Below are 19,086 nucleotides of genomic sequence, written 5' to 3' on the forward strand. Positions count from 1 at the left end.
TGGAGTGGAGTCGGGAGGTCACACTGTCGGTGATGGGGTGGAGGTGGGATCCGATACCGGTTGTGAAGACTTGTAGATAGGTGCTGACACCGGCGGAGGGCGGGTGGAGGTGGGAGCTGAACCGGCTGCGTTCCCCATCGTAACCCAGCAGCCACGTCATCACGGTGGAGACCCTGTTTACGCCTTGCTGCTCGGTCCTGCAGCCCGGGCCCCGGCGGGGATTCCAGATGAGCAAACATGTTTGTGTATCTCCTTGTTCCGTTTCCCTTTTTTAATTTCCTTTGTAAACACCACTAATTATACCACGTCATTAATAGGGCCGGCCACGCCGAATTCATTAGCGGAGTCCTGCGGGGAAAGGCGAGTCAAACTTGAAAGCTTCGCTCGCTAATTGAATTGGAATCCCGGGACGGTTCTGGACTGCGGTGCGTTCCAGGCTTTGGCTGTGACCACCCGACTCCCCTCCCCTCCTTCTGGCCCCGCCGCGGATGTTGAATTAAATCAAATCAATTAAATAAGTTATTTTATTTGGGTCGTACAGCTCATTTCCACGCGTTAATGCGTGTGCGTGCGTGCGGTACTAAGCGGCCCGGTGTTTCGTAAAGTGTTTCTCTTTTCCTTCGCCTGCGCCGGCAGAGCAACGAGCACAATTTACATTAAAAAAATAAAATAAAAATAAATGCCTTGGACGTGGCTCCTCGGAGGAGCGGGCGGACGCGTCAACAATGAAACATCCCAGCTACGCCGCGCCCCAGGACGGATGTTTGTGCCGCGATAAACGCCGACAGAAACTCGGCTTCCCGGTCGGGGATGCTGCCTCGCTGGCGATGCACCCTCCCGGTTTTCCGCGCCAGTGTCTCGGCAGACAGCGCCAGGGATGTTCCGTCCCCCGCGGCGGCGCAGGAGACGTCTGCTGGCGGCTTGATTTCCTAGGCTGGATTTCGGATTCCAAAACAGGGAGAGAGAGAGAGATTATGTGGGAGGTGGAAATCCGGCATGCGAGGGGGAGGTGAAGCTGTGGAGCGCGAGGGAGGGAGAGAGAGTGCGAGCCGAGACGGAGACGGAGGGGAAGTAGTTCACTATCCGTTCGGCTGCCGAGGCGACCGATGTACAGTACTCCACCTGCGGTGACCAAGAGGCGGGGTCGGATTCAAGCGGGCGCCATTACGGCCGAGCGTCGGGGCCGATGTGGAGGGACTTTTAAACTGAACCTCCAACTGCCTGGAAGTCAATGGAAAAGTCAATGCGTTTGCAGCGAGAGATGAAGCGAGACTTTGGGGTGTGGGTGTCTCTCCCTCCAGGGTGTCTTTGTTGTGATTTTGAAAATGATTTTCCGGCTAAGAAGGTGTCCAAGAAGACTTGGATCTGATATTGATTGAGATTTGAGATTGGGTTTATTTGGGGACGTAGTTTGCGACGAGCCAATGCCGTCGGCGATTTCCCCCCCTCGCTGCCCCTCAACGCGGCACGACTCCAACCCCCGCTGCCAAGGCGATTCCTGCCGAGATGACGGCGGGCGTAAGCCCGAACCCGAGGCTTCAAATTGTTGTTTCCGATGAAGTCGTAGGCACGAGCTCGGCCTGTTGTTCTACGGTCGATGGTCAGATGTGACCGCAACTTAAAACTAGTCGGAAAACTTTCATCAGAATGTCGACGGACAATGTAATCATTCATTTGAAAATATGGAGCACATTTACATGATCACATCCATCGGTACTTCCGTACAAATATATCGCGTGAAGGGATCGGATTTGTCCCCTTGGTGTCTTGGCGTCTCCACAATAACCTGACTTCTGCGTGTAGATGAGTTTACACACAACACACAGAGTATGTCAGTGCATGTGCACAGTGCATGTGTGTCGTGCTCGACACACATGCACGTCCTGATCATGGTCCTGATCGTCTTGTTTATCTGTGTGTCCTGCAGCTTCTCCATGGACCAGGGCGCCTCTGCAGCAGGAAAGGTAGGCACAACATCATTACTGAGTGTGTGTGTGTGTGTGTGTGTGTGTGTGTGTGTGTGTGTGTGTGTGTGTGTGTGTGTGTGTGTGTGTGTGTGTGTGTGTGTGTGTGTGTGTTCCATTTATCTATTTGAAGTCATGCCTCAGTGATCCTATAAGACCAGGTCATGATCACAGTTAGCGTCACATAGTGCGTCGTGCCAAATAGCGTCGGGTTGCAGGGTGGCATCCCAGGCATTTTGAATACACAGTAAATAGAATGCAGGGATTGCATGTTGCGTTCAGTTTCTATTTTCCAATCTATTATTTTGCCCACTTTTTTTTCTGTTGATTAGAAACATAAGGAAACCTTGAACAAACCTTTTGCGTCCCAGTTTTTTGGGGAGCCGGTCCACTGTGCCTTATCCGCAAGTCTGATCGGCTCATCACAGAGATCCCATTTGAATCTCAATGGAATTTCATTGGTTTAAAAGACATAAAAAAACAAAAAATGCCCCAAAACATGCTGTGTTGAACGGAAATACGATTTGCTTTAAATGTGTGACCGTATGCTCGCCTTACTTTGTAGTGGGTCAGAGCGTTTTTTCCCCCCATAAATACTCAATGGAAACTCAACCTTAACTCAATCTAAATAAATAAACTCATACATTAGATTAATATTCACCACAATTATGGTTTTATACATTTTTGAATTCTTATATCAGTGATTTTGTGTTAAAGTTTTAAGACTTCATGGAGCATCTGACATTGCCTAGAAACATGCTGTCAACAAGACGGAGCCTCGTTGGCTCCAAACAGGAATCTACGGCTCTACTAAAACAGGACTTTAAAGGGAATATCAATGGTTCGAAAACGCTTTTTTTTACTGCCGCATAACTGCAGTTATGCGGCAGTAAAAAATGTTACCGTGGGAACGACCAGATACATCATCAGAGCTGTCTTCAACCGGTGCGTTTTGTGTGGACAGGCTGTGTCTATTAATAGGTCAGCGTCTTCTTCATATTTTGCATATTTGGTTGTTGAAGCACAGTCTTACCCACGACTCCACACAACGTTGACGTGAGCGCAACTTTCGATTCTGCAGCACGGATGGAACTTGTCATGGCCAATTTCACCAAAACGAGCAAATCCGAGCCATGATTTGACTAATTGTAATTACGTGCAAGCAGGGGATCTTTATTGAGGTCCGAGCAAAGCTACAAAGGCGTCAGGCAAAAACGCTTGAAGTCAGGGGTGGGGGGGTAATAGGGTTCGCCAACGAGGGAGCCACGGACGGGACCGCGAGGCGTGGCGGAGCGCAAAAACGCTGAGGTGGCGTTGGCAACCCTGCCTGAAGAGGAGTGAAGCTGAGGGGAAGATACAGGGCGTGTGAACAAAGGCTGATCGGGAACTAACCAGGGGACAGGTGAAGCTGACTGGTAGCTGGGCGATGGAGAGAGGGCGCCGGCGTGGTCTTGGTCCCGACACCCATACACAGAGCTTGACAGTAATTGTCGGGGGACAATGAGAAAAACTCAATACCAGCGATGGAAACATGAAGGGAAGTGGCGAGGAGAGTCACCGAAGAGGCTGCGATGTAAGATGTCGGGAGCCGTCGGCAGGATACTCCCACTGTTCGGAGGTGACTCATAGAAAGGAACAAGGTGTGGAGAGGAGACTCGCACAGAACACAGTGCGCAACTGAGATAATGAAGGCTGTAAAGATGCAGATGCCACGGACCCAAAAAAATGACACTCCTACGTACGCATGGTGAACAGCTGAAAGGCGAAACCCACTGAATAAAGGAATGAAGACACTGCTCCTTATACTCTGCTCCCTAATTGCATTACATTACATTACATTGCACTAGGGAGGAGGGAAGGAAGAGAGGAAGGTAGGAGGAAAGGAAGGAGGGAAGACAGGAAGGGAGGAGGGAAGGGAGGAGGGAAGAAAGGAAGGGAGGAGGGAAGAAAGGAAGGAAGGAAGGGAGGAGGGAAGAAAGGAAGGAAGGGAGGAGGGAAGGGAGGAGGGAAGGAAGCAAGGGAGGAAGGGAGGAGGGAAGGACGCAAGAGAGGAAGGGGGGAGGGAAGCAAGGGAGGAAGGGAGGAGGGAAAGAAGGGAGCGCCATGCACGATGGACCGACCGGTGGTCGGTGGTTTGGATCTGCTCCGTCCGGTGGAGCCCTCTCACCCGCTGGGCAGAGCAGCTACGAATGGAGCTGGTTCCCTGCTGTGTAGTCATAGCGATGAAAAGTTTGTCTCTTCTCGGAGACTCGGCCTCCTACGAGCGACTCGGGCGAGAAAAGATTTGCCCAGTTTTTCCCGTGGTTTGATTTGGATTGTCGCGATTCGTCGGTTCCCGCTGCTCCCCCTGCTTCCTTTAAATGCCTCCATTCTATCCCCGGTAATGATTTTGTGTTCTTGAGCAAACGATCGCTATCTCATTGGCAAATTGGTTCGGGAGTCGTTGCCTCTGACTCGCTGCAGCTACAGGGTCGTGAGCAAATGACGAATCGTTCGCTGGGGGGGAAAAAGGGTTTGCCTGCCGGGGATCGGGGGTCCATTTTGAGTGGAGCGTGGGTGTATGCATCCACTTCGTCAAGAATATAAAGATATGTATATATGGTAGTACACAAACCTTACGATTCTGTGCTTGTATTTTAAAAGGCTCTGTAACGACAAGAAAATAAAAAATCTAATAATACCTTCATATTGTGATAACTTGTACCTTCACTATGTAATAATATCCACATTTACTTTAAACTTATACCTTCACTTTGTTATAATATACACATTTACTTTTAACTTGTACCTTCACTTTGTTATAATATACACATTTACTTTTAACTTCCACCTTCACTTTGTTATAATGTCCACATTTTGTAATAACTTGTACCTTCACTTTGTAATAATATATACATTTAGTTATAACTTGTACCTTCACTTTGTAATAATATACACATTTTGTAATAACTTGCCGCATGGAGGAGGATACATGACGCGTGTGTTTGACTGCTCTGCCTCTGTGTGAGTCTGGTGGGACAACTGTGGGAGTTTGTAGTATTATTACATTGCGCACTGAATTAATACGTTTCCCACGTGGAAAGTCGTTGCCCCGCAAACACACGATAAGCGATGCGGTCCTGTGTGTGAGACAACTGCTTTTCTCCCCGACCACCGAAAATGAAGGATCCCTGTGCGTGGACTCCTTCCCAGTCCTGCATTGTGCCTCCTTGCTCTGGTCTCCAGGGAGGTGGATGTGCTGCGCGCAGGCTCCCTAAGTGGATGCAGACCAGAGTATGACCTACACCCTTCTCCCTCTTGCGGCCGGCCGCTGTTAGACTCTCAATAAAGGTAGAAGACTGATGATATTTTTTCTTTGCGGTGGTGTTGTCCAAATAAATCTGGAGTAGAATATATTAAAAAATATAATAATAAATAAAGTGTGTTTGGTCGGCTTTGTGATTGAGAATCGACCCGCAAAACCTCAAGGATCAAAGTGGGTGATCTTTTTCGACCGTGTTGGAGGTGATGGCGATCGGGTCTTCTTTCCGGGGCTGGTGGACCCGGTTCCCACTGCAAAACAACCGAAGTGCACCTTCAACGAAAAGAAAAAGAAAGATCGGCAAATGTACCAAATGCATATTTTTTCTCTTTTTCACTCCGAGCCGATCGTCTTGTACTTGATGGGATCAGGGGGATCAGGGGTAATACTTGTTGTTGTTTGCGTGGCTTGGAATTTGCGCCTGTCTTTAATCTCATATTTCAGTGTTTTGCTCATCGGGGTGTTTTTGTTTGTTTGGTTCTGTGCGACCTCCACCTGCACATGGAGGCTTCCAAGAGCGAGTTCGCTGGCATTTATACAGCTAGGTTATAGTATTAGTTATACAGCTAGTTTATATTAGTTACACAGCTAGTTTATATTAGTTACACAGCTAGTTTAAATTAGTTATACAGCTAGGTTATATTAGTTATACAGCTAGTTTATTATTATTTATTTATACAGCCAGTTTATCATTATTTGTCACAAGTATTTCTGAAGGTTAAAATCGAATTGCCCTCCGAGGATGACTAAAGTTGTATTGAATTGAAAAGTGAATTTAAAAAGCATTCTTGTTTAAAAAAGAAAAAAAAAATTCAATAAAAGTTGTGCACCTGGTCTGAGCTGCATAGTCATTTTGATCAAAATCTGTATAAGCAAATTAATATAGATGTTAACAGTTATTAGATTTTCTACAATGAAAGCGCCGCCTATTGGCATTTTCCCAACCAGCGTGGATTGACGCTTTGGCTCCGGCAGAGATTGCCCCACTTGGTTGGGTGGGGTGGGGTGGGGTGGGGTGGGGGGAAACGGGGTCCGTTTTGCTCCGGTCAAGTGTGTTTGCGCGGCCATTTATCACAATCGCAGAAAAAAAAGCTTCATATTTCTCCTCCTTTCGGCGTTCCCTTAACCTGCCTGTCAACTCCGCTTCCTCTCTGCGGTCAGACGGTAAGAGAAAGCCGGGAGCCGCTGGGGGGTCCGGGGGACGAAAGGTCCACGCTCAGACGGTCAGTGTCTTGAGTTTTTGTTTTTTTTTCGGGGTTCTCTCCTCTTCGGCGTCGCTTTCCACTCAGCTCGCGCACGCCTCCCTCCGCCTCTCCTCCTTTTCGAGTGAGACAAACGTCCCTGTTTAAAAAAGACTTTGCAGTTGTCTTAATAATAGTTAGAATACCGTGGCTCAGTGCTGGGCCCCACTTCAGGCTTGTGGAGGGACGCTGTCCGTGGTGCTGATCCCAAACCACGAGTATCAGTGATGTGTCTATTATGGCGAAGATGACTTATGATACCAGTCAAATTTGTAATGTAATTACAAATTATTGTAATTAATGTAATTAATGTCATTTATTTCTGGACCCCTTATAATAACAACAACAACAACAACAACAATAACAATAATAATAATAATAATAACAACAACAACAATAATAACAATAATAATAGTAATATTAAACTTAATTTGTGTAGCACATTTCATACACAACAACTCAAAGTCCTTATCGGAAGGCAATCAAATAAGTGCTAATAATTGCAATCAAATAATTGCTAAGTTTGTACCCATAGAATATTTTACAAAGCACTCTTCGGTCTTTTATCCAAACACACACACACACACACATACACTTGCACACTCCAATACCAGATACCGACCTGAAATAAGGTTGTTGAGTTCTTATCTCATGTTTTTTTTTTCTTTTTGGAATTGAATGACTCTTTCGTATTTATATTCATTATGATGTCGCTTCGACAAAGCAGTGAATAAATAAATTGCCGAAAATTATGAGCACAAAGGGTCTTCAAAGTACTCTACCCATCTCTGGAGGCACACACACACACACACACACACACACACACACACACACACACACAGACAAACAGACGCACACACACACACACACACATTCAAACAGACGCACACACAGATCTTTGGCGTTTGTTGCTACCCGCCACGGCCTTTCATTTTTTTCCATCTGATTGAAAAGCATTATAATCCCATGATGTGATTCAATCAGGACGCAGCCGTGGAGCGGCTTCCCCGCGGAGCGAGGAGAGGCATCCGCTGGGCGGTGGACGGTGCGAACGATGCAGTAAATGCTTGTGTTGTTTCAGCAACTCGGGCCTTTCAAGGGGCACACTCGTTGTTTATGTGCAGCCGCCATCAAGGGAACCGTAAATACCAGCAGCAGCTCATCTCCGCTGTCAACAGATAGATAGATGGATCAATTGACGGATGGATTGATGGGTGGATGGATGGGTAGATGGATGGATGGATGGGTGGATGGATGGATGGATGGATGGATGGATGGATAATACAGTAATAAGGATATAAATACAAAAATGCAATGGTAATATGCAATAGACCTACAAATTACCTGAGAAATTGCCAGTTAACCGTAAATCTAATGATGAATAATAAACAATTGAAGTAAACATAGCCAAAACAACTTAATAAACGGTACACCTCTGTATCCACATTTCCCATTACAATTTGCGCCGCTCTGTTCAGCGCTGTGCAAGCCGCATGGATAAACTGTATATACGCAACAAATTCTGTTGCCGAAGACACAAATATGCTCATCATTACTGACCTGGTGCGGAATTTCCATTTCTGCGGCCTCTGTGGCGGCAAAAAAAAAAATCTCATCGCGTCCCTCTCCGTTCATCTTCTGCTATATAGTGGCGGTCAAAGGGGCTGGGATCTCCGGGGTTCTCGTGGCGGGTCTGGAGCAACACCAGCGATGGAAATAAAGGGTCAACGCGGGTCGGGATGGAACCCCCCACCCCCACCCCCCGCCTTGAGTCTTCAAACTCTTCTCGGTTTTCCAAGTCAGGTCACGCTTGTGTGTGTGGGGGCGCGGTCTCGGAGGGCTTCACATTTCACAAAGGCATCCCAGAATCCAAACCGCCAACCTGGGCAGGGAAAACCCGAAAAACTCCGGGGAACGGAGTGAACCTTGGAACATTACATTACATTACATTTAGTCATTGATCAGATGCTTTTATCCAAAGCAACTTACAATTGTTCAAACACCGACGGACGCAGCCATCAGGAGCAATTAGGGGTTAAGTGTCTTGCTCAAGGACACTACAGCATGCTAGCAGGAGGAGCCTGGGATCCAACCAGCAACCTTTGGATCACTAGACCACCAGCTCTACCGCCTGAGCTACCATCCCATGGATGGAGTGGAAGCAGTGGAAGCTGAGTTATCAGCATTACATAACGAGTCCTAATCTACATAACGTGCTTTGTTCAAGCAGACACGCTGATGCATGCGTCTGGGTTTCCTCCAGGGGCTGGAATTTCCTCCTGGAAAATCCCCAAAGACCTCAAGTGCTAATTGGAGACCGTAAAATTCCCCGTAGGTGCGACGTGTGACCGTGCGGTGAACCGGGATCCCATTACGGGCGTCCCGCCGCTCGTCGCCGCCCCGTCTGTAAACCCGGGATCATCTCCTGCCTCCGCTGGACCTTTGCCAGGAAACGCAGGTGTAGAAGGACGTGCGTCCTGCCGGGAGTCGAGGTGAAATTACCATCCCGGATGATTGAACCGAGGAGCCCAAGACCCGGTCAGACCCGGTGAGCTGTGCGACCGGGTCCGCGTCCGGATCCGGTTGAGAGGGGTTGCCCCTCGCACCCGACTCGGGAACGCGTCCCGGCGAGCGCTCGGCGTGGTTCGACCGCTCGCGACCGATGGGACTTGGCTTTCTCTTCAAAAGCCTCAAATCCAGGCCCGTCCTCGCAATCCAGACGGAGATGGAATAAGTCGCCCGGTTGGGGCTTGAATGGTCACAGCCACGCGGGGGTCCGTTTCCCCGTGCGGCGTTCACGCCCGCCACCCCGTTCGAGGCCCCCGGGTCCAATCGGGGGGCCGGGGCCGAACCGCCCGGGGAGTCGTTTTAACATTCCGGCAAGGTTCCTCCCCCTTTTCCCGTGGTTGGAAAAATCCCCGCCGAGCGGACTTCCTCATCCCCCTCCAAGATTGAGTTGTCAACCGAAAACCGTAAAAAAAAAAAAAAAGAAAAGAAAAAAAAAAACTCTCCCAGAGGATGTGTCGTCCCCGTGCGCCTCCTCGCTTATCAGATGAGCGAGGCCCAATCCCAGTTGTAACCCAGATAACGCCGCGCGCCTCCCCGGTTCTACTCTCAGAAACCTTTCCCATCGGGGGCTTATTTCCCGTTTGGCCCGTTGTCGACGGCGGCGCTTGTTCTCGGGCGCCGCAGCCGCCGCGTAACAGACGACGTCCCCCTTATCTGGTCGCAAACATAGACGCCCCGAGGGGAAGCCTGCGGAGGCGGGGCCGGTGCCGGGGCGTGCGCGGACGAGCCCGAGCTGCTTCGCACCGCCGTCTCTATTTAGTTTGTTGTTTACCCACCACCGCAGCAGTTATTCTCATTCGGCGAAAAAAAATGGCGGGCGTTCCGCTCGGCTTGAGTAACGACTCATTCCATTAGCGGCCTGGGGGGGGGGGGGGGGGGTCGTTCGCACGCCCCGCGCGTCTTCCACGTCGCCCTTGAGTTAAGTAACCGGGACGTGGAGGACGCGGAGGAACGCGCCTCGTCAGCGGCAGCGTGATTAGGATGCGGGCGGGGCGGCGAGGTTTAACCTTGGGCGCGGGGCCGCCGCTCGGCTGGGCCCCGGCCCGGGACGGCGGCGGCAGAGGCGGCGGGGGCCAGTAACACGGAGAGATGAGCGGGAGAGGAGGGTTTAGGGACGAGGAGGGAAGAGGGAAGGAGGAGAGAGAGAGAGGATGGATGCCGGGCTGTGTCTTCCTGCTGTTTTCGCACATGCACACGCGCACACGCACACAAACGTGGGCGTGCACACACACACACACACACACACACACACACACACACACACACACACACACACACACACACACACACACACACACACACAAACAGGGAGCCCCGAAGCTGCGACTTTGAAGTGGTGTCTTTAAATAAGGAGTTCATTAAAGAAAAGCTGTGAACCAGCAGATACTTGAGAAGGAAGTAAAGAAAGAAGGGGGGAGGAGGGAGAGAAGGAGGGAGAGAAGGAGGGAGAGAAGGAGGGAGAGCAGAGAGGAATGAAAACAACGGCCCCGGCGGAGGGTCACGCAACTAGCACCGAGGGGAGGACAGAAGGCGCACGGGGCCACGATTGGGGGGCCAGCTCCTCAGCTTGTTCGGCCCCTGAATCCTGCTCATGTGTTGCGGGTGCAGCTCAGAGACTGCAGGGGGGGTGGGGTGTGGTGGGGTGAGACGTAGCTTCTGTGATGTCACCCGTTGCTCTCTGAGGAGACTCGAGTTTGTGTTTTTCAGGTGTGGGTGGGGCGTTCGAAGGGGAAGGGAGAGGGCGGGGCCACCTTGCTCCACGCCGACGAGCGCCGAAATGTGCCCCTCCCCTTTTCCTGACGCAGGCGCCCTGTGAGGTTACGTCAACGTGTGTGTTGGGGCCTTCAAGTCTTACAAAGGACTCTGCATTTCCGTTTGTTTTTTTGTTTTTTCCATTGACTTCCACCCAGTCACCTTAAGCGGCATCTCGTGGCCGTTGGGCGAACTTGCAGGCTTTGCAAGCCCGGCTGTTGCCCGGGTTACGGCCGCCCCGTCCCGCGGCGCCAACGGCCCCGGCAGCAACGATGAGGGATGAGTTTGACTTTCAGGAAGTAGGAAGGAGGAGCGATAATGTATAAAATTGGGGATGAATGAGCGATGGCTGGTTGGATGCATGTGGGTGTATGCTTTGTTCTTCTTCCGTCCGTTTTGATCTATTTCCCCCTCCGCCCCCTCCACCCCCGTCACCCCTCCCGGTCCCTGCCTCCTCTCCCCGCTCTTCCCCGTACGCTCCATCTTCTCCTCCCTAACACCGTGACCTTCTCCATCGCCCCGCCCCCGCCCCCGCTCCACCCACACGCGCCGCACGCTCTCCCCCATCCATCTCCCGCGCCCCCACCCTCCTCTCTCCTCCCGTGTCGTTGCCCGTGTTCGCCGCCGCCCCCCCCCGCGCCTCCTCCCTTCGCGTTATTTCCCCGTGATTTACGCCGCCCTGCCGTCTTTTCACCTCCGTCCTCTGCTCGCTCTCGCTCTCCCTCCTGTTTACCCTCCGCACGACAACGCTGCGTCGTCGCCGTCGTCGTGGTCGTCGTTGTCTCCTCTCTCCGTCTTCCCGCCTGCTCTTCTTATCATCCGCCCTGCCGTGGCTCTCCTCCACCCCCTCCCCTCCCGCTCTCCCCGTCTTTCTTCGTCTTCGTCCTCGTCTTCGTCGCTCCGCCTCCGACCTCTTCTCCCCCTCGTTTTGCGCTCGCTCCTTAATGCTCCTTAAACGCGCGTTTTATCTCCCGCTTCCTCGCTTTCACGCCGCCTCCGCCCACCGCCTTCTCATTGCCACCCCCACCCCCGCCCCGCTCCCCGGCAAGCCTCTGCAACTCCTGCTCTTCTAACCTGCCGTCTTCCACTTAACCTTATCTTCTGACTCTACCGATTCCGACGCGCTCCTCCCCCGCCCCGCCCCGCCCCGCCCCGCCTCATCACGACTCCCCCCCCCCCCCCCCCCCCCCCCCTTCCGCACTCATCTCCACCCCCCGCTCTGTGCCCCCAGCCCGTCTTCTATAAAGGCGTGGCGGGCTCCCAGGTGACGCTGTCCAGCCTAGTGAACCAGTCCAGGGCCATGCTGGAGGAGCAGGCGCGCCACCTGCTGACGGAGGCCGAGAGGCAGACCATGGGCTACTACGTGGAGGAGTACCGCGAAGGGCACGTCGGGGTGGAGCAGCTGGTCATGGCCCTGTTCGAGCTGCTCAACACGCACGCCAAGGTGAGGCTACGGCTATGATGATGATGATGATGATGATGATGATCATCATCATCATCATCATCATCATCATCATCATCATTCCAAAAAAAAATCGTTGCTGTGTCAGTGCCTGGTTGTCTCTGATGTCTGGTTTCGCTGCTGAGATATCCACACGCAGGCTGTCCAGCCTCGCCCCCCCTTCCCCAAAGGAAACGTTTTTTTTACAACGGATCGGCCTCCGAAAACACTTTCACACCTTAACGTCTGACTTCAACTAAAAGCGACAAACTCACCGTCATTAGTGGAGGTGAATACATTCATTTTGTGAAAAAGAGAAAAAACGTAAAACAATTGAATTAAACCGATACATTATGCATCAAATCGTTTAGCTGCCGGCCGCCTGCAATGGTTTTGAGGACGCCTAGGGGGCCGTGGACCCCAGTTTGTCTTCAACCTGGGGTTAAACCTGGTTTGTGTTGCTGTGCTATTGAATTACATTCAACTAATGTTTCTGGTTCAACAACCCCAATCGAATTTTGGATTCTGCCTCTGCGTGCGTGCGTGTGTGTGTGTGTGCGAGCGTGCGCACGTGCGCGCGTGCATGGTCTTGTTCAGCCCCGGCATTAAAATGCATCTTGATTGATCCGAGGGCGGCTGCACAGCAATAAATACAGGCGTGGGCTGCTCCCGAAAATCATTGAGAGTCCGATCACTCAACGCACATCGGGCGATATGACCTCATCTTACGTCGAGTGTGAACGCTCACGTGTCTCCGCAACTAATTGCCAAATTAGTCATTATGGACACACGTGGAAGTACGTGCTCAGCCATAAAACAAAACATAGCCGCACTCAATGATTAACTGTGTGTAGAAGGATTTCACGACTGACACTCATGGAAATCACTTCATTTCTATTGCTATGAAATTTATCACCTAAAATGAATAATGAATCTGTGTCTTTTATTGAACGCAACCAAGCGCCGACACACTTTCATCCTGGGCTGCAACAGGGGAGACACACGTAGATTTGGCCGAACTACCTGTCGATCAAACAACTCGAGCTCGGACTGTGTGATGGTCAGAAACAGATCGGAATCACCAAATGCATTAAGAGAACGTAAGACAGAGTGTCCGGGACAACGCTCTAAATGGGGGTGTTGAAAGCAGTGAAATCAGAAGGAGACGACGGTGAAAGCTTGAGGGCTACAGAGGAGGTGATGCATGGCGGGAGGAGTGGTTAGCTCTGCCGCCTCACAGCTCGAAGGGCCGAGCTCCTTTCTTTTTGGTCTCCGCATGTTCTCGCAGTCACATGGGGTTTCAAGGGTTTCCAGATACGATCTCCAGCCGATGCCCTTGACCGACGCCTTGGCTCTATAGCCGGAGTTGGGGCACAGCTGTGTGACTCCTGCTCCTTAAAAGGACGGGTCGAGAAACACAGAGGACAGACACATTTCCCCCACGGGTATCAATACAGTGATCCTTGAATTCACAACCCCAAAAGACAGGAGAACTCTCTGATAGCACCCTTTGTAATGTTGTCGGCAAAAAGATCCGTTACGCTAGGGTGACAAGGTTGTCCCGTTGGTATAAACTCACTCCCAAGTTAAAATAGCCCTGGTGCTCTGGATCGGACCACGGTATTGAGCCTTGGTTGACCAAGGCACGATAGGTGCTAGGGAGTGGAGGGTAATCTCGGCAACTATATAACAACCAAGCTCCTTGAGGGAATTCCCCCCACCCAGTATGGAGATGAAAGATCTATAGCTTAACGCAGCTGAAATGCCCAAGAAACATCCTAAATACACCTTAGTTGGCTGAACTGGAAAGACAGGCAACAGTGTATGATGTTAAATAAGTCTCAAAACCTGCGAGCGCACGGAACGGTGTGCGCGAGCAGGAAAACATCCTCCACGAGAGCATTTCTGCTCCGCGCGCACAACTGCGTTCCCATGAGCATGGGGCTGCGACCAGCGGGAGCTCGGCCCTCCCTACACGCTCGCAACTGCTCAACGCTCGCTCGTCAAGTTTACTTTTGAGACTCTGGACGTGGGGACGGACGAGGCCGTGTCTGATGTCGCCGCTCCTTTGATCGGTTACTTTCAACACCCACAGTCATCAAGAAGAAGCTGTCGGAGAAAAAAGGAACGGGCGGGGTGAGGAACAGCCACCTCTACAATTCCCTTCACGCAAGTAAATCGTGCATATAAACCAAAATTTGACATTTATGTCGACAGCAGTGGCATGCATGATCCATGTCGTTTACATGTAGTTTAGTTGTGTAGTTGTTCCCTCGGGCAACTGCCTGTCTTCCACTGTGTCAGTGATCAAACCAGTATTCAAATTGACCAATCAAAGGAGCGGAGACATCAGACACTGTCTTTTCCGTTTACGCCTCCAAAGTCTCAAAACCTCAACTTGATGAGCGAGCGAGTGTTCATAGCCCAGTGTTCATAGCCCAGTGCTCACGGGACCGCATTTGCGCACGGGGACCAGAAATGCGCTCAAGGCGGATGGTTTTCCACTCATGGAGGATGATTTTCCGCTCATGGAGGATGATTTTCCGCTCATGGAGGATGGTTTTCCGCTCATGGAGGATGGTTTTCCGCTCATAGAGGATGGTTTTCCGCTTACAGTGATGGTTTTCCGCTCATGGAGGATGGTTTTCCGCTCATGGAGGATGGTTTTCCCGCTCATGGAGGATGGTCTTCCGCTCGCAGTGATGGTTTTCTGCTCATGGAGGATGGTTTTCCACTCGCAGTGATGGTTTTCCGCTTATGGAGGATGGTTTTCCGCTCATGGAGGATGGTTTTCCACTCATGGAGGATGGTTTTCCACTCGCGGTGATGGTTTTCCGCTCACTGAGGATGGTTTTCCGCTCATGGAGGATGGTTTTCCGTTCATGGAGGATGCTTTTCTGCTCACGGAGGATGCTTTTCCGCCGGCGGATACTATTCTGTGCGCTCGCGGGTTTTGACACTAATTAAACGGCATAACAGTGCCAGTATTTGCATATTGAGGGGAAGCAGAATTGGACTGCAAGTGGTCGTCCTCTGTGTGTGTGTGGGTGTGTGGGTGGGTGTGCGTGAGTTTATGCTTGTTACACCACATTACATCACACCACATTACATCAGTGTGTGTGTGTGTGTGTGTGTGGTTGAGATATAAATTTATTTCTGACATGTTCCCCATACATCCCAATTTCCCCAACAAACTAAAACCTTTAGTATTGACACAGGGAGTGTCAGTGCATAACTGCGTGTGTGTGTGTGTGTGTGTGTGTGTGTGTGTGTGTGTGTGTGTGTGTGTGTGTGTGTGTGTGTGTGTGTGTGTGTGTGTGTGTGTGTGTGTGTGTGTGCGTCTATGTGTTACATCTACATTACATCACATTATGTCATTTAGCACACGCTTTTGTCCATAGCCACTTCAGATAAGTACACTGTCAGTCGTAGTGCAACTGACTGTAGATCATAGTCATCGTCAGCAACAGCAGTGTGTGTGTGTGTGTGTGCGTGCGTGCGTGCGTGCGTGCGTGCGTGCGTGCGTGCGTGCGTGCGTGTGTGCGTGCGTGCGTGCGTGCGTGTGTGTGTGCGATATAAATTTCTTTTCATCTAAATCTTTCATCTCAAACTTTTAGTATTTCTCCAGAAATTGCCTATTTCGGTTTTTATTGTTCCTCTGACCCTGGGAGAGTCTGTTCATAACTGTGTGTGTGTGTGTGTGTGTGTGTGTGTGTGTGTGTGTGTGTGTGTATGTGTGTGTGTGTGTGTGTGTGTACTGGATGCTTTTGTGTTTTGTCATTACACCGTTTGTTTTTTCCTCACTGCTGAGGCTAATGGCGGCTTCTTGGTTTAATCTTGGCTTTTTCAAACACTTGTCAGCTTTTATTTAAGTCTTTCTGAGATGTAAACCTTTTTTTAAAGGTTTTTAAAGCTACCCCTTCTTTGAAAACAAAACAAATCAATTTACCCGGTACATTGCTGCATTTCTGGGCTGTGAATTCAGAACCAAACCCTCTTGAAAGCGTCGTTCAGAGCTGCAGTCTCAGAATCTAGTGTCAGAGAATTATTTTGAAGAATTATTCACTGAAGTGAATTCAAGACCAGTAATCCAACAGAAATCATTCACTCAGGAACATTAGCACAATCCTTTGAAAAGGGCCCAAAAATAAGCTGTTGTAAGGACAAATAACACCAGGGAAAGATTTGATCCTTTCGAGTCTTTGTCGGAATTGATGAACCAAATCTGAAAATGAGCATAATATTTACCTATTTTTGTTGAATGCACTTTTCTTGTCTGCATTTGTGTGTTTTTCTCAGATGATTATTATTATTATTATTATTATTATTATTATTATTATTATTATTATTATTATCATTATTATCCTTGGCATTTTTCGGGCGAAAGGTGTCTGGAACCAGACAACCGCTGAACCCACGGACACGGTTGAGCTTTCATTAGAACCGGGATATCTCAGACGTTGTTCAAGTTTAATCCATATCGATCTACATTTGGAGCAGGAATGAGTGAAAAACAGATGAAATTGTACTGGAGGGAGCAGAGCCTTCGCATCCAAACCAAGGTTCTACAACTGCCGGTCGGGTGGTGGAGCAAGATGAGTTTGTAGAGTGGGGCACTTTGTGACATATTATTATTGACTTATTATTCTATTGTTATTTATTGTTATTATTTGATTGCCTTCTATTCATGTTAAGTAGTTTTAGTTGAATATTGATTATGAAAGGTGCTATTAGAATTAAATAATTATTATGTAATGTTATGTATAATAATAATATATAATATAATAATAATTATAATATAATAATAATAATGTTTAATTATAAAAATGTAAAGCGCTCTGAGTTGCATATTGTGTATGAATGGTGCTATAATGCAAATAATAAATATTATTATAATATCATTATTATTGTATTGTATATACAGTATATTCATATATATAATATTATATTATATTACAACATATTCTTATTTTCTATCAACCTTTTCAAACTCTTTCTCCTCCTTATTCCTCCTCCGTGATCTCTTCTCCACCTCCAGTTCTCCCTCCTCTCAGAGGTTCGGGGTCTGGTCACCCCTCAGGATCTGGAGCGCTTTGACGGCCTGGTTCTACGGCGGGAGATCCAGGCTCTGAAGGCCCGGCAGGGGGCGGTCGGAGCCCCGGGCCTCCACCTGAGCCTCCACCCGGACTCCCTTTCCATGGTGTCGTACCCCGACACGCTCACCTCCTCCTCAGCCAGCTACATGACCAACACCACCCTCAGCTCTGCGCGGGTAGGGTGCACTACACCAGTGGGTTAAGACGCTGCTGATATTGAGACACACAAAAATACATTCAACCACAAAGCCGAAAAGATTTTAAAAAACGACATATGAGTGGTATTTCTGACAGACGACTCTCAGTTTTACTTTAAAATGATGTATTTTTATTTTGCATGGTTTGAGTTTGGGCATCAGGGCTCTACTGCTCATCACTCCCAGTAAGGTGTACAGCAAACATAGGCAACCTGAGTGAGCTACAAATATAGGAGTGATGCGCTCAATCCCCCCATTGGATAGGGAAGTAGAACCCAGCAGGTGGATGCCTGTGAGGGTGGAGGGAGCGCAGCAATACACCAAAGCAGGTAGAGCAGGAGGGACTGGCTGCTTACAGAGGCCGATCAAATAAGGGTGTGGAAGCACGTGGCGCGGTGGAGTTGTCTGACAGAACCAAGCCCAGCAATCTACCCCTCACTGATGTCATTCATTACAGCAGTAAGGTACAAAGTCCGGAAGATTTTGTATGTGTGCATGTGCATGTGTCCAAAAAGGGTGAGACAGAGTGGTGAGACAGTCCGTGTGCACGTGCTGACAGCGGGGGGTCTGCTGTCTGGGTTTTTGGGCAGGTTTCTGATCTAACAAGCTGCTCCGCTGCTCCTTTCTCACCCACTGTAGGAAAGGCTGCTCTGGCTCATAGATATGATGGAGGTAGGAAGCACCCGAGCGCTGGGGTCCAACACACGTACACACACACACACACACACACACACACACACACACACACACACACACACACACACACACACACACACACACAAATGCACAAATGCAGTGGTGGAAAGTAATAAGTCCAATAAGTCATTTTGAGACTTTTCTTGCGTCAGGGTATTGATAGTTTTTATTTCAGGGAAACCTTATGAGTCCTTCCACCACTGCACAAATATGACTTTATAATGTCTTGGCTTGCTGTGTGTGTGTGTGTGTGTTTGTTTGTTTGTTTGTTTGTTTGTTCGTTTGTTTTTATGTTTGGAGTGATTCCCTTCCCCTGCAGTCGTTACATCACTTTCCAATTCCAATTACACCGCTTTAGAGAGTCCACTGGGTTTTTGGGAGAGGATTAAATAAAAAAAAAAAATGGATTTAGGAAGCTCGACTCAAACGCCAGGTATTCAGTCTGCTGAATACCAATACAGATCAAGCCCTGCATACACACACACTCGCGCGCGCACGCACACACACACACACACACACACACACACACACACACACGAAGAATAAAAGTTTCTACTTTGTAAAAACAATAACGAGAAGCCCTGTGTCTGCCGGTCCACGCCGTTTTAAATGCTAATGGATTCCCAGGCCTCAGCGACAGGAGCAACATGCTGGAATACTCAATGCTGTTTTTCCGAAATAATTTAAAACAATAGTGTCGTAATAATAATAATACAAATAATAACAATAATAATAATAGTAGTCACATCCTATTGATAAAGTTCCTTTTTAAAAGTTAGACCTCTTCTCGTCTAATAAGCCAACTGTTGGTGTGGGGGATCTGATTGCTC

General features: G+C 49.3%; 1 protein-coding gene across 1 annotated transcript in view; it reads left to right on the forward strand.

Moving 5' to 3' along the window:
- Positions 1-19,086, forward strand: part of whrna (whirlin a) — a gene marked incomplete at both ends in the record, with an annotated part of 163,313 nt that overhangs the window by 117,749 nt on the left and 26,478 nt on the right. Inside the window, 4 exons of the mRNA XM_080017523.1 lie at positions 1,928-1,964; positions 12,058-12,270; positions 17,306-17,539; positions 18,200-18,232. Of these exons, the coding sequence (XP_079873649.1) occupies positions 1,928-1,964; positions 12,058-12,270; positions 17,306-17,539; positions 18,200-18,232 (517 nt within the window). The remainder of the gene's footprint in view (positions 1-1,927; positions 1,965-12,057; positions 12,271-17,305; positions 17,540-18,199; positions 18,233-19,086) is intronic.

Source organism: Zeus faber (genome assembly GCF_960531495.2).
Source record: "Zeus faber genome assembly, chromosome: 17".
Classification (NCBI taxonomy): Eukaryota; Metazoa; Chordata; class Actinopteri; order Zeiformes; family Zeidae; genus Zeus; species Zeus faber.